The sequence below is a fragment of the Aotus nancymaae genome, unplaced genomic scaffold (genome assembly GCF_030222135.1).
Source record: "Aotus nancymaae isolate 86718 unplaced genomic scaffold, 86718_ANA_hifiasm-v0.15.2.pri h1tg000017l, whole genome shotgun sequence".
NCBI classification, from domain to species: Eukaryota; Metazoa; Chordata; class Mammalia; order Primates; family Aotidae; genus Aotus; species Aotus nancymaae.
Window position 1 is genome coordinate 12,736,159 of NW_026988429.1, and position 15,941 is coordinate 12,752,099.

At 40.4% G+C, this 15,941-nt stretch overlaps 1 protein-coding gene across 1 annotated transcript in view; it reads left to right on the forward strand.

The window, feature by feature from the left end:
- The first annotated feature begins 1,342 nt into the window (after nt 1–1,342).
- KDM3A (lysine demethylase 3A) overlaps nt 1,343–15,941 on the forward strand; it is a 59,454-nt gene continuing 44,855 nt past the window's right edge. The window contains exons 1-5 of the mRNA XM_012472919.2: nt 1,343–1,432; nt 2,010–2,225; nt 9,621–9,776; nt 10,994–11,104; nt 15,205–15,307. Of these exons, the coding sequence (XP_012328342.1) occupies nt 2,040–2,225; nt 9,621–9,776; nt 10,994–11,104; nt 15,205–15,307 (556 nt within the window). The 5' untranslated portion in view covers nt 1,343–1,432; nt 2,010–2,039. The remainder of the gene's footprint in view (nt 1,433–2,009; nt 2,226–9,620; nt 9,777–10,993; nt 11,105–15,204; nt 15,308–15,941) is intronic.

Consider the following 15,941-nt stretch of genomic DNA (forward strand, 5'->3'; position numbering starts at 1 on the left):
AAAAACATTTTTATCATATGTTCTAGTTTCTTTTGCTTATCTTGTTCCCATTTCTGCCTTCTATTCAGCTGGATAGGTTTTCATTTTTTTATTTACCAGCCCCCTTCCTTTAAATGGTCTGCAGATTATAAATCCAATTTAATTCTTCTATTATTAACTTTAAAAACAGAAAGCCACATACTCAGAATATGTATATTGAAAATCAACATCCAGTTAATTTGCATCTACAATCCCTTATATGTTTCCAAACATTCTCTGATCATCAGCTTTCACACTTGCAAAATGGGAGGCATGAGTTCTTTACTCGTTATCTTAAGGATTAAATGTGATGTAATGTCAAACACCAGCCTTTCTGAACACATGTCTTCAATTTCTTCTTTCCATTTCTTTTTCATTCAATCAAAATACTTCAGGTCCAGAGCACACAATCACCTAACTCCTTTGTCCTTCAAAGTCACCTTCTGTTTCATCTTTTACATCATTCATTATGGCCTTCACCTACTTTCAATTTCCTTGTAAGCCTCAGAATACCTTCTCATTTTTTTTTTTACAGAAAAAAAAAATCCCACTGTAGATTGTACATAAAGGTCTCTTTTGCTCCAGATTTAATTAACGTCATTATTCAGTGACTCCATGCCTTTCTTCATTTATCCTTCAAAATGGCGGCCTTTAGAAGTTCCATGATCAGCACCACGTGCGCCTGCGCCTCCCGCGGCCATTTCGCCCAGCAGTCCAAGCTCGGCGAGGCGCCTGCGCACGATCCTCCAGAGCACTGTCGCTCCTCCCTCTAGCTGAGTACGCCTGAAACCGCACGTTCTCTTCCCTTCCCTCCCCCGCTGACTCTGCACCGCCCTCACCCTTTCCTGTGAGATTCTTCCGCCAAGTGGAAGGCTCATCTTCGGTCGACAGCCTACGCATTTGAAGAGCAGTTCAATAGGCACTTACAGCTCAGGGTGTCTCCATTCAGTCTTATCTGTGCGCCACGGCAATTTTCCTTCGGGCACCAAAGTTGATAACCAATTTCGCGGGACTTTTTTTTTTTGCATACTGTGAGGCAACGAATGGAAAGAATGGGCCTATGGCGGAGGGATCTCTCGCTTATTCTCTGTGTACTTTAACCTAATGGGGGTCGCCCGGGAGTCGGAAGGGGGAGGGGAAAGGGATGAGGCAGCCAAGGAATTGTTTTTTTCTTTGGCCCCGCCCCCGCCATGCTGACCAATGGTGATAGTCTGTTTTCCCCGGAGCCTCGCCCAGCTCCTGTGTCTCAGCCAATGAGCGGTGGAAGCGGTTCTGAGGGGGCGGGTCCGGGAGGCTGTGCGTGTCTTGTGAGAGCTCTTGAACGAAGTCAGTGCTGGAGTCGGCTGGGCGGCTGGAAACGGCGGCGGCTGGAAACGGCGGCTGCTGCCGGTGACTCAGGGAGGCGGGAGGCGGGGTAAGAGCGCCGCGGCCTCGGCTGCGGGGACAGGGGGAAGAAAGGTGAAGGCACTGAGAGCGCGGCCCTGCCGCGGGTTGGCAGCGGCGCAGGCCCGCGGGACAGGCGCCTGGAGTCGGGGGCCAGAGAGCTGGGCGCCGGGGCGGGGCAGCGGGGCAAGTGCGGAATCGCAGGCTCGCCCACCCCCCCTCGCGGGGCCGCCCGAGGCGGGGACCCGGCTGCCCGGGACCGGCCTTCTGCACCGGGGGCCTTTTCTTTTTGGGGATGAGGGTTGAACACTTTGAAATCCGCTCGAGCCGCAGATAATTCTTCCTTCAGTCCCTCTGCGTTTGCGTTTGAGGTGTTGGAAAAGCGAAACTTGGGAGAGCAAGGGTCACGCGGCTCTGGGCCCCGGGTGTGCGGCGGGGGAGGGCGCCAGGGGGCGGGAGGGCGCCGGAGAGGGGCTCGGTGCGGGTCCGCCCGGGGCTGGCCGCGTCCTCGCGCGGATTCCGCGCCCTCCGCCCGCCCTACCCGCCGTCTCCGCCCGGCCCCCTCCCACCGGCCGCCCCCGTCGCATTTTGTTTTTGTGTTTTTGCAGGGAGGAGCCCTTCCTGCAAGCGTGGAAACCATGGTGCTCACGCTCGGAGAAAGTTGGCCGGTATTGGTGGGGAAGCGATTTCTCAGTCTGTCCGCAGCCGACGGCAGCGACGGCGGCCACGACAGCTGGGACGTGGAGCGCGTCGCTGAGTGGCCCTGGCTCTCCGGGACCATTCGCGCTGTCTCCCACACCGACGTTACTAAGAAGGATCTGAAGGTACAGCCGGCTCCGGGCCTCAGCCGCGGGACGTTTCATAGTTACCTTGGTAACGCGACCATCGGCCCCCTCCCTCCGTTTTCTGAAAACGGAGACCAGAAAGTTGGCATCTGATCTGAAGGTGCAGGAAGCTACACCTTGAAAGTCTTTGGAATGGTTGCGTAGAGCCGGGGTGTGTTTGGCCCACAGCTCTTGACTGCCTGGCTTTAATAATGGGCTTAGGGTTGTTCAGACACGCTTCATTAATGCCGGTGCTGTGTCCCACTAGGACTGTCTGATCTTTTCTCCAAAGGAGGAGGGGTATTTCTGTTAGCGTTAGGTTGGACCTGTAGGTGACGTTTGGAGTCATTAAGAATTGAGGGTTAGTGCTTGGAAGTGCTTTCAGATAGTTTTGTTTGTTTGCTCCTCTTATTCACTCAACTTTTACAAAAAACTTTGACTTGTTAAAAATGAAGTTAGTGTAGAGGGAGGAGCTTAAGTTCTGTTTGGCGTATTAGGGTGGGTATTTGTCCGTATATGGTGGGTCAGGGCAGGAATGGGTTCCTGGTTTTCTGTGATGAGCTTGTCGGTGGGTGTGAGATATGACCATATATGGAGGAATGGGGTGGAGCAGTCCCATATATGGGATATTGGAGGACTGACTTAGAAATACTACACTTGGACGCTTTGGAGGAGGCAGAGAATTGGGAACAAGTACCGCCAGTGATTTTTTTTTTTTTTTTAAAATCATAGTGACACTCAGAACCTTTTTCTGTTAGATCTTTTCATAGACAGATGAATTCTGATTGTGCTCCCTAATAGAAGTATTGGTGTGAAAGGATTGTCTGGGAACAACCAGTGAGGAAGCCATGGTACCAACAAAGACTCCTTTGTGCAAAAATAACTGAAGAAAGGTTCCTAACAAAGACTCCAAAGTAGTGATAACTTGAAGGAAGCTTGTCAGAACAGAAGATATTTCCACCCTGCGCAATGGATGTGTTTCAGTATCTTCACTTGGCCATCATCTTTGCTCTCTCATAAACTATGGTCAAATAAAGGAAGCAAGTTTTAGCATTGGCAGTTGATATGTTGATTTCTAAAACACTGTTCATTTGAACACTTTCAGGGTGACAGTGCATGCCCAAACCGGTATTTATCTGCAGAGTTGTGGGGAAACGGTATGGTGTTATGTCTTTTTTAATGCTTCAATGTTGTGCTTTGTCTCATGTTGAAAAGGAGGAGTGACAAAAGAGCATTTAACTCTGTGCCAAGCACTTCACAACCATGATCTCGTTTAATCCTTATAGGAGTTCTTGGGGGCAGGTACTAATATTGCCCCCGTTTTATGGATGAAACTACTGTGCCTGAGGGACCTTAAGCATCTTGCCAAGGACACATACCTAGGAATTGACATAGCCTGATAGCCTGTATTTTGTTTAACCCAGGAAGTTTCACTCCAGAAGCTGCCCTCTTAACCATCCAGCCAGTAATCAAGAGCTGTGCCACAACAGAGCTCCTGTCATATGCTGTGAGGTTTGGTTTTTTTCCCCTCCATTCCACTCATTCTCCTGCCAAATCAGGTTGTGATATTTATAGAGAGAATATATTGTGGTACAAGAATGGCCAACCCTTTTGCTTGGGGCTTATAACCTTTCTGCATAAGATAGGCTTTGTCTGCTAGATTTCAGTCATGCTTGTTGTGGTTTATTTCACCTGCCAAGTAAAATTTTCTCTAGTGCATTTGTTTTTATGTTATTTGAATGGAAACAAGATCTTATTTAAACTTTCCAGTCTTTAGTTCTTTGGCAGATGTTGAGAGACTAGGCGTTCCCTGCCCTTCTCTGGCAGTGACTGAGAACCTGTTAGGTTAGGCAAGCAATCTAGGAGGAACTTTACATGTATATATTTTTTAAGTCTTCTCCCTCCACCCCCATCCTTTGAGGAGGTGGTGATATCTTCATTTTCAGAATAAGGAAATAGATTTAGGAAAAGGAATCTTGTCCAGATTTGCATAATTAGCTACTAAGGGAGGCTGGGAATCCAGATTTGGCTGTGTGTCTTCTCCACTGCACTTTGGTGCCTAACCTGGAGACAACTGGGAATTCATGTCAAGAAAATTTTGGCTAGGTTGGATTTTTGCCCTACTTGTAGACATCACAACTCAACCCTCATGTAAGATGCCAGTCTACTCTCTCTTTTCTAGTCATGATTTATCACTACATTCCTTAGTTGAGTAGGAGATGTTAAGTTTGGGGGCCACGTTGCATTTAACAAAAAATAGGATTTTTTTTACCTTGTTTTTAGAGATGGGGGGAATCTCGTTGCCTAGGCTGGTCTGGAACACCTGGCTCAAAATACCGAAACCAATTTGTGCTTGGTGAGATGCAGGCAGGAGCCAAGTAACTAAGACCATGCTTACACCTGGGTTTAGGGGCATTAAGTTTTTGAGGGGGTGGGGCAAGGGACTGAGATGAATAAGAATAAATAACATTCAAGTAGTATGTAACCATTCTTCTAGTTTTAGTGCAAATACAAGTCTGTCTAGACTGGCTTGCTTAGTTAAGGATGATAATAATGAGGCCAAGGCTTGTTAACTTTGTGTCGCCTAGAGAGACTTTGTAACAAAATCACTTACTTAGATGACAAAAAAGATACTATGTCTAGTAGTTGGTTACAGAAAAGTTAAGGTGAAGACATAAACATAGTAGATAACAATGATTAAATGGTTGCATCAGGATTCAGCAAAGAAAAAAAATCATTAAATGGTTATTATGTGGCAATTACTTCATTTAATCCTCATAATGGTAAACTACATTTTTAGTGTCAAAAACTGAGGCTCAAAGAAGTTAAATAACTTGTCCAAGTTTGTCTCCAGACTTTAAACACTAGGCTTTGATATTCAGGTAGAGCAAGGTTAGAGCATTTTATTTTGCTAGCCTGTATATCCGTAGCACCTAGAACACTGCTTGGCATGTAGTGTATGCTCAAATATTTGAGTGAACAAGTGAAGAGATCATAAAATTGTTACCTCTTCTATGGAGAAACAGTATAGAAAGAATCTACTGATGAGGCAGTGGCATTCTCTTCATCTGGAATAACAACAGATCTTAATTAGATGTGGCTATAAAGACAGCTTTAATCTTATTTTTATTCTACTTGAGTATGAAATGAGTTGCTCTTTCTACTTGAGTATGAAATGAGTTGCTTCCTAGCGGATTTTTTTCCCATAATTATACATGCTGGGAATGCCCTGCTTCCTTAACTTGTCCTTCTCTTCCTTGAAGCCTACCTTTTCCTTGAGTCTAATGTGACTTCTTAGTCCTTAGGGGTGTCCTTAGCAGGTAAGTAGCTCTTGCCATCTATGTACCATTTCCTGCTATTGTCAGCAATTGTGTGCCTTGACCAATGCCCAGCCTTTCATTTTTGCACACTGTTGGATCTTCAGTGTTAGTGGATTCTGCTGCCAGTCAAGCCATATAAAATGAAAAACTAGCACAGTATAAAAATTGTTTACTCCTTTTAATTGAATGCCAGATCTTGGGATTTTAGACAAACATTTCAGCATAAGAAGATATAAATGGAAGCATAAGGAATTAATTTTTTTGTGGAGTAGTGAATTAAGTGGTATTCTGCATGGTAGTGTGGGGCATAGAATAGACAGCTAATTAAAAATTTCTTGACCAGGAACCATGTCATTCTGTGCTCCTACTTTTAAACTTGGAAACATTTTCCATGGTCTTTCTGATGGTCATTATAATCATATACTCAGGTGAGGTGAGAGTATGGTAAGAGTGGGAGATTTTGATACTAGTTTATTGAATATAATATTAATTCATATAAAGAGATTTACTGTTGGGGAAACATGAACTTGAAAAATCTGAAATATCCAGCATTTGGTCAAGGTATGTCATAGGCTAATAAGGTACACATTTGCAAAAGAGGCTATCAAAAGAAGAGTTACCAAAATTATAGGTAGTGAATCATAATTGACTCTTTGGCCTCTGAAGTCACACAGCCTAAGTAATGTCTCATTGTGGGCCAAAGGAACATGAGTGAAATAACACAATTTGGAATAGAAACTAGTTATATCTGTCAGCTTGCATAAGCTTGCTCAAGTCACTTTAGTTCTTACTGAATTTAAATGTCTTTTTAAGCCAGGCACAGTGGCTCACGCCTATAATCCCAGAACTTTGGTAGGCTGAGATGGGTGGATCACCTGGTCAGGAGGTCAGGAGTTGAAGACTACCCTGGCCAACATGGTGAAACCCAGTCTCTACTTAAAATACAAAAATTAGCCAGCTGTGGTGGTGCACACCTGTAATCCCAGCTAGTTGGGAAGCTGAGACACGAGAATCACCTGCATCCGGGAGGCAGAGGATACAGTAAGTTGAGATTGCCCACTGCCTTCCAACTTGGTCAACAGAGTGAGACTGTCTCAAAAAATAAAATAGATGTCTTTTTATAGAAATGTCTGCAGAAGAGGCTTTTTTGGGGGATGTCCTTAAACGTAAAACCTCAGACTGCAGGGCACAAATGAAAGATGCTTTGTTTTTTCTGGAAGTGGGGTCATGCTCTGTCACCCACGCTGAAGTGTAGTGATGCAATCATAGCTCACTGCAGCCTCAACTTCCTGGGCTCAAGCAATCCTCCCACCTCAGCCTCCCGAGTATCTAGGACCACAGGTGTGCACCACCACTCCTGGTTAATTTTTGTAGTTTTTGTAGAGACAAGGTTTCCCCACGTTGCCTTGGCTGGTTTCAGACTCCTGGATTCAAGTGATCCTTCTGCCTTGGCCTCCTAAAGTGCTAGGATTACAGGTGTGAGTCATGGTGTCTGACTGACATAAGGTTTTGATAGGAAATTTTTGAAGAATATTGAAGAAAGCTTACAACTTGTTGGTTTTATTATGTATTTTTTGAAGTCATCTTATTCCAAACCAAAGATAATGTGAATTTTTGACTAACACAGCCTAATATTTGAAAGTCATAAGCTTAAATTGTTTTTAAGGAGCTAAACCTTTTTTTTTTTCAAATCACTCAAAAATTGGGATGTGAATAGGGACCCTGTCTGACTTTTGGTTTAGGGTTATCTTAAGCTTTAGATAATGATCTAGTAAGAACTGTGATGTTGCTTAAGTTTTGGGAAACTATTTAAAATCTTAATCCTGGACTTTTTTTTTTTTTAGCTGAATAGATATTAGATAATGATGTTGAAGACCCTCTTTCCCTTACTCCTAAAGTAATAAGTGATACCTTGAGAAAGTTAAGATTTGAATTACCATGGAGGTTTTAAAAGTATCTAGTTGTCTTGCTGGACACTTTACATACACTGTCTTTTAAAATATGCCTAATGATGCAATGAGAGATAGTTGTTACTTTTTTCATTTTGAAAAACATTGAGAGAACTTAGATTTCAGTGTAGGTTCTTAACTTGGGGTGCAGGTTAGTTGGTTTCCTTTGTAATCATATTTTATTTTATATATGTAAAATCATTCTAAGAGATTCAGTGTAGCTGGAATTCAAACCAAAATCTCTCTGAATCTGGGTCTAGAATTTGTGTGTGCTTATTCCTCTTATACCACATTGCTGATAGATGAGAAAACTGTCTCTACCCACCTTTCTGAAAGATCATTTAGTTCATTACAGTGATAGAATACATATAACCAGGGAGAAACATATGGGCCTTGCCGCATGAGTGTTCACATATTTGCATTCATTCTGATTTGGAAAGTATTCAGTAATAACTGCAAAGTTAAAACCTGTAATACCAAGAAGATATGTTGTTTCCTAGGCAAAGTTACCTGGGAAGTTAGGGATGCATGTTTTGTTGGCTGAGAAGCGTAGGGTAGATCTTTGATTTCATTGATTTTGAAGAACTATCCTGTAGACTGGAGAAGGTTTGGGATTGGGGCTAATGTGGGAATTCAGTGCCTTCTAAGCAGATGAGAGAAATAAGATAGGAACCCAATTCAGAGGGAAATTTATTAATTAATCTGTTCTAACAAGTATTTGAGTGCCGATTAGATTTCATATACATATACAGTGGTAAGCAAAAGCAGAGACAGACTTTGACCTATTAGACTTTGTCAATCAGCTAACCACAAATAAATAATACAAAGTGTGGGTAAGTGCTAAGACAGAAAAGTACAAAACTTTGAGTTCAATTAGTAAAGGGACCTCTCTTGGGAGAGAAAGGCACTTTGGTAAGGGAAGAGTTGTTTGAGGAAAGGATTTACAAATTGTGTTTTGACAGATGAATGGAAGTTAACTAGTTAATACACTGAAGGTTGAAAAGGGATATATGAGTGATGTCTGTAAAATTATGAACAGATTTGATAGAGGATAGATGTATTAACTAATTCCTGGAAACCAAAATGAGAGACCTGTTTAGTAAGAGGAGGAATTTTAAATCAAACAAAAATAGTTATTTTTACCCTGATTGTTGAGGGACTATTGAAATTGGTAGAATATAAAAAGCATTAAAGAGGACCTAGAATAAGTTAAGGGGTAGCATATTTATAATGGGTTAAGGAAGCTAGAGTGTTTCTGTGCTTTTGTATGACTTTGGCATTTATGGTTTTATAAACAGTTCCTACTCATAGATCACTCCCAGAAGCCCACTTTTATACTGATTTTTTAAAATGTCTTGAAATATTTATACAGGTTGTAAGAACTGTAGCCTTAGGGTTCAAAGTGTTATGCAGGTCAGAAGCAGAAAACATTATTACTTGGAAAACAGTATTTCATGGTAGTTTAACTTTCATGTGAGAAGCTAGAACTAGTTCTGAAAAACTCTGTGGTCATTATATTTATTAGTCACTCATTTCTGTGTGATCAAATGAGTAGTTTTAGACTCCAAATTCTGTGGTAAATTTCTTAGCTTATTCAACTGAAAAGGATATTGAAGATACACTATATATTAGGCTTTGTGCTGAATTCTACTCATTCCAGAGGAATTCAAAAGCAGGTGGTGGATTGTGGTGATGAGGAGTCATCTTAAATCCACTTATATTGTCAACATAGAATTACAGTGTAATTCTATTAAGTTCATCTTTTGAGTTTCAAATTTTTGTCTTCCAATTCCAAAAGTTCACATGTCTAATTTATATATGTAAACACCTGCTAAGTAGAGGTTCATTGGTTTCCGGGCTTCCCAGGGGGTTACTTTAGGGACAGAGACTGGCCCAAAAAGCCCTTGACCTCTGTATCCTGAAGTGAGTTGGGAGCCAAAGCTTGGTTCATGTATGATTATTTTATTGTGGGCTGTGAAGAGAAGTGAGGGAGCTGGGAGGGGGAAAGCACATCCAGATAAATGATTCAAGTAGAATAATGAAGGTATTGTTCAACTGGGGCATTTGTGATGCTTATTTTTTGTAAATTGAATCTGTTTCCCCCCTCCCTAATTTTGTCTGTTTAGGTGTGTGTGGAATTTGATGGAGAATCTTGGAGGAAAAGAAGATGGATAGAAGTCTATAGCCTTCTAAGGAGAGCGTTTTTAGTAGAGCATAACTTGATTTTAGCGGAACGAAAGTCACCTGAAATTTCTGAACGAATTGTACAGTGGCCTGCAATAGTGAGTAAAACTTGGGCTTATTGAACTCCTGAGAAGAGGGCACTTTATCCATTGTGGGTAAAAGAAGGAAAATATAAATGTAATGCCAGAAAGTCAGAAAAAGCTCCCAGGATCTCCTGTCAGCCCTTTTAGGAACTCTGCAGCTCTGGGTGAGTCCCTTGACTTTGTTGGATCTCACGTTCACATGACAAATGGGGATGGAGGTAGTAGTGGGAATGTCTAAGTCAGAAGGCAGAAACCAGCAGTCATATGCAAACATACAGATCTGTTTGGTTTGGCCCTCACAGTAATTTCAGAAAATTTGAATTAATTGCCTACTTTAAAAAATGTGGAGAATGCATCTAAAAATCTAGATTTCCACTGTCTCTTAAAAAATCTATAAGTTATTGGCAACACTGAAGCCTTATGACAGTTTCTTATGGCAGCAATAACCCGGAGCCAAATAGTAGCTGTTGCCTTGCTCCCTGTAGGATTTCCAGTCTTAATCTTTTGATCTTTAAGTTTCCCTCTGGCTTATTAAATTTTTTGTCTTCAAAGATGCTATAAGTCATTATATGATTGTGCTTTATCCACATTGTAAAGTGTGGTGCAATCGAAGAGAAGAGTGAGCACTGTCTGGAGAGGATACTTTAGGCTTTATAGGACTTGAGCTGTTGCTTCAAGGAGGAAAGGTCAGATCTGGATGGTTTGGAAAGGCTGGAAGAATGGTTGAAGGCTGATAAGATTGTGAAGGGCCCTGCATATGGTGTCAGCAAAGTTAAGATTTTACCCAGAAGTGAAAAGAGGGCTGTGAAGATTCTTGAGAGATGTAGGGTTGTGGTTAAAGTTTTATTTTGCTCTTTGTATTTTTTTCACCAGTTATTAATAACTGGTTAAAAACACGGGCCTGTTTGCCCAGAAAAGTATGCATACAAATATTTTTTACATAAATTTTTGGGAAATCATGAATCTCTGGATCCAGTCCTATATGTTAATGACTCCCAAACTGGAGTCATTAATATATCTGGGTTAAATTATTGGGTTTGAATAAAAATTGTATGCTCTGTAGCTACATAATTGTTATGAGATAACTTGCAGTAAATAAAAAAATTTATTGACTTTGTCACTTGCTGTGTGTATGGAAAATTGCCAGTTCCTATTTTAAGAAAATTATGCTGACAGCAGTTACAATGCTAAAGTGCTAAACTTTATGATGCTAAAGTTTTCTTTTGTTTTAGATGTACAAACCTCTGTTGGACAAAGCTGGTTTGGGATCCATAACTTCTATTCGATTTCTGGGAGATCAACAAAGAGCATTTCTTTCTAAAGACCTTTTGAAGCCTATACAGGTAAAACATAGAAACTGTAGTAAACCATAGAAACAGAAATACGAAGTCCTTTAACATGAGAAATAAAATACAGTTGAATCTTGAAAAGTGTGGGTATTAAGGATGCTGACCCCTTGCACAGTAAAACATCTACATATAACTTTGATTCCCTCCGAAGTTTACTAATAACTTACTGTTGACCAGAAGCCTTCTTGATAAACTGTTGGTTAACATATATTTTATATATGTATTACGTATTGTATTCCTACAGTAAAATAAGCTAGATAAAAGAAAATGTTATTAAAATCATAAGCAGCATACATTTACTATTCATTAAGTGGAAATAGATCATTATAAAGGTTTTTATCCTTGTCTTCATGTTGAGTAGGCTGTCAGTCTTGCTATCTCAGGGGTGGCAGAAGTGGAAGAAAAATCTGTCTTTTTCATCAATATAGTGGCCAACTGTATTGATGTTGATTGCTCTAATTTGAATACCTAACAGAAGGTGGCAGGGGTGGCAGAAGTGGAAGAAAATCTGTGTTTTTTCATCAGTACAGTGGCCAGCTGTATTGATGTTTATTGCTCTATTTTAAATACCTAACAGAAAAGAACCTGTCCCATCAGCAGTTAGGTGTTACACATCATTCCTCAATGTTAGCTTTTGGATTAGTGCTGTCCATTTATGGTTGAAAGGACAAGGGTACTATAGTTGATGGTGTTTGTGTGTGGAAACACTTAGGTGATATGAAAATAATATTTAAAACTAGACTTATTTATATACATATATGTGCATGCATACATGTACACTCATGCATACATATATATAAGCAGTCTTCATTATTTGTAGATTTTATGTTTGTGAATTTACCTACTGGCTAAAATATGTTTGTAATCCCAAATTAATACTTGTGGTGGTTCATGGTCATTCACCAGTATGTGCAGAGCTGCAAACAATTTGAGTTGCGTGATGCAGGTTCCCAGCTCCCAGCTAAGGTCAAATAAGGTGATGTTCTGCATTGTTTCACTTATGCTGTATAACAGGTGTGCTTTTTGCCATCTATTTAATGCTGCATTTTTGTAGTTTTTGGTTTTTTTTGGTGAGTTCACTGTTTAAAATGGCCCCCCAAAACAGTGCTGAAGTGCTATGATGTGTCGTAAGAACAAACAAAATACATGTATTAGATAAGATTCGTTCATCTGTGAGTTATAGTGCTTTTGGCTGTGAATTCAAGGTTAGTGCATAAGCAGTATATGTTAAATAAGATGTCTTTCAACAGAAACACATAAAACAAGATTGTGTGTCAATTGCTTGATGAAAATGTGACCAGAGGCTTGAAGGAACCTACGCCTGTTTTCCCCTAGGAGCAATGGTTCAGTTTTTTGCAAGCTGCAAAAAACATTTTATTAACAGACACTGCAAATGATGAGAATAGATTGTGCCATGTGCATGTGTGCGTGCACACACACACAAACTCTTTGTAAAACTTCCACCTTTTTCCACATTTAGGCTCCTGGGTCTTGCCCATGTGATTATTTGTTATGAAAATATTGGAAGAGGAAGAGCACACAGATTAATTTACCTCCACAGATCACCACCCTCAGAATAATGTTTATATTATAGTATTCATCTTTTAGATAACATTCATAAAGCTTAATAATCTTATTTACCCCCTTCTGTTTTGCGACTTCATACCTGACTTGTTTCTTTGGTGTATAGAACTATAAAACCTATTTACTAAAAACAGTTTGGGGTCTGTTGTTACTGGGTTGCCGAACCTACATTGGGAAGCCCAAAGCACTGGCCTTCCCTCTACTTGAGTCTCATCCATACTTCCATCATCTGGAAAGTGAGTGAAAACAGGGTTCATAATCTGAACCTTATTTTATAATGTTTAAGTAAATGGAACAGAGGAACATGCTTTCACTTAGTTAATTTCAGACACAGGTTACCTTCATATGTTAAGTACCCATCTTGATATTTTTCTTGCCTTGAAAGGAAGATGACTTGCTTGCAGAAATCAAGTAACATACAGGGAGATTGTGGATATTTTGCTTTACTGAGCGATAAAAGGAATTTTTTTCTTAGTTTTGTTTACTGAGATGTTTGCATCTTTCCTGTATTTAACCTTTTCAGTTAAGGTAGAACTCTAGTTTTGTTTCTTGGGATTGAAAAAGAAACATCTAAATTATTAAGTTTATATTTGTTCTTAGGGAGCGGTGCTGTGAGCCATCAGTGTGAGTGTTGTTATTAATACAATATGAATATGTAATTAACTGGGAGAACTATAATTGGTGATGTTGACTTTTACAGATGATGACTGTTCAAAGTTTAGTACTTCAGAGAATCATCTCATATATATGGGTGATCACATCAGGCTGTACAAAATTCCACATTGTGGGATGTGATTACCCCAGTAAGATACTTGCTTTAAACGCACAGAGCACCTGAAAATCATTTGGCATATGCAAAAGTTGGGACTGAAACTTAGGGTCTGTCTTTAGATTGAATTTCACTCAGTTATCTGTGGGTGAGAAAAAGATAAGGTATCTGGACAACTATCTCACACTTCTGTTGAGCCCTAGAACTCTTCTGGGCAGCCTAATATTTTTCTACTTTATTGAAGCCCTTTGCGGCTCTCTCCATTAATATGTACATGTTCATCTTGTAGTAGAAATTGTAGAATACAATTAAATTTTTTGAAATTGCATAAGCAATGCATGCATGAGAGAAAAACAAAAACTAACCCATTCTGGTAATTAATGTTGATCTCTCCTGGAGACTCTAGGTTTGTCTAATGTTACTTGGCGAAAGAAATACATTTTTCCAGCACAGCTTCTCTCCCTAACAGACTAGTTATCTTTCCCAGTGGGGGAAAAATGGATGAACCATTCTTGGTCACTGTCATTTCAACAGTGGCAGAAAAGCATAAAGGCCTAATATTGGAAGGGCTTCTGTGTTTAGCACTTTTTTCTTTGCCCTGCTAGAATTTGGTTTGGCAGGTTATTCCTATTGACAGTTTCTGTATTACATTTATCATAACTGGGTGTGCACACAAAGCCAGGAGACTGTGGAGTAGTGCCAAGAATGGAGCTGCTGCCAAGAATTGAATATTTCAGAACTGGCTTACTCTGAAGCCTTAGGCTATTCATTCAGATTTTCTGTTTGTCCCCCAACCTCTCTTTTTGTAAAAAAGAGTGTATTTGTAATGCGAGTCAGGTTAAATGAATCTGTGTGAAGTGAGTTATTTGTTAAAAATAGCAGTTTATCATCAGAAAGGGAGCCAAAGCTTGGTCAGCTTTAATGGGCCTTAGAAAGTACGGTTTTGGCCTAGGTAACCAGGCTGAGTTCTGGTTCAAGATTTTCCCTAAAATTGCCATCCTGGGTGCATGCATGCTCATCCCCAGAGTGGCCACTGGGCACAGCCACGGGTTCACTAATGCGAACATGGAAAAAAAGGGCTGCCCATTATCAGTGGAGTTTGATGGAAAGAGATAATGTGTACCTCTGGAGTTAATCTTTACGTTGTGTCAGAAAGTTTGGAGAACATTGATTAAGGAAACATTTTTCTGATTGATGAATAAAGTAACTCTCAGTTACGGTCATCTGCCCCTGCTAGGAGATTACACAGTGTATTATATAGCACATGCACTTTGTTATATAAAAGAAAGACAAACAAACAGTAATTGCAGTGAATTGACCACACAAATCTGTCTCTTGTGTGTCTTATCTGTGTTTTTTGCCCCTTGGATTTAGATCTGTGATTTCCCCATCCCCAATATTTAGGATATAGAGTGGTTTTTGCTTGGACTGACCAGCTGTTTGCTTGCTTATTTTCCCATAGCCAAAGTTAGTCATATTTGAAATTATGCTTTGAGCCACTCTTAATACTTCTCATGCTTCTAGCTTGGGGTGCCTTTACTTAAGTCTGCCTTATAGCTGTGATCATTTGATGGTTTAGGACATTTTGAGCCATTTGGAATTGGAATGGTTTGGGCTATCACGTGGTTTGTTAACACTGCTTTAACCCATCTGATTAACCAGTTGAAATAGCCCATTGGAATTTAAATAACTCTTCTTATTAACTGTTACTCTTAATATGTAATGATCTTTCACTTTTCAGGATGTAAACAATCTTCGACTTTCTCTTACGGATAATCAGATTGTCAGTAAAGAATTTCAAGCTTTGATTGTAAAGCATTTAGATGAAAGCCATCTTTTAAAAGGTATGTGCATTACCTAGTGGTGATAGTTCATGAGTTGACCAGTAATTAGCTTGTGAGAAGCCAGGGTTTAGCCTCTCATTCATTTGCTGATTGAAATTTCTTTTTTTCTTTTTCTTTCTTTTTTTGAGTCAGAGTCTTGCTCCCAGGCTGGAGTGCAGTGGCACTGTCTTGGCTTACTGCAACCCCTGCCTTCCACGTAGCTAGGACTACAGGTGTGCACCACCATACCCGGCTTAGTTTTGTATTTATAGTAGAGACGAGGTTTCACCATTTCACCGCGTTGGTCAGGCTGGTCTCAAACTCCTGGCCTTAAGTGATCTGCCTGCCAAATGTGAGCCATCATGCCCAGCCATTTCTTACTTTTTTTTCTAAAATAAAATTTTAAGAATATTAAAATTTAAAATTAATAAAATGTGTTTGATGCTAAAATCTCTGAACTTTGGAAAGTTCATGGATTAAAGGAAACTAAAAGTAAAGTTGGGCCAGGCACAGTTGCTCAAGCCTGTAATCCCGGCAATTTGGGAGGTCCAAGGTGGGAGGATTGCTTGAACCTAGGATAGGAGTTCAAGACCAGCCTGGGCAACACAGGGAGACATCAATCTCTACAAAACATTTTTAAAAAATTAGCCCGGTG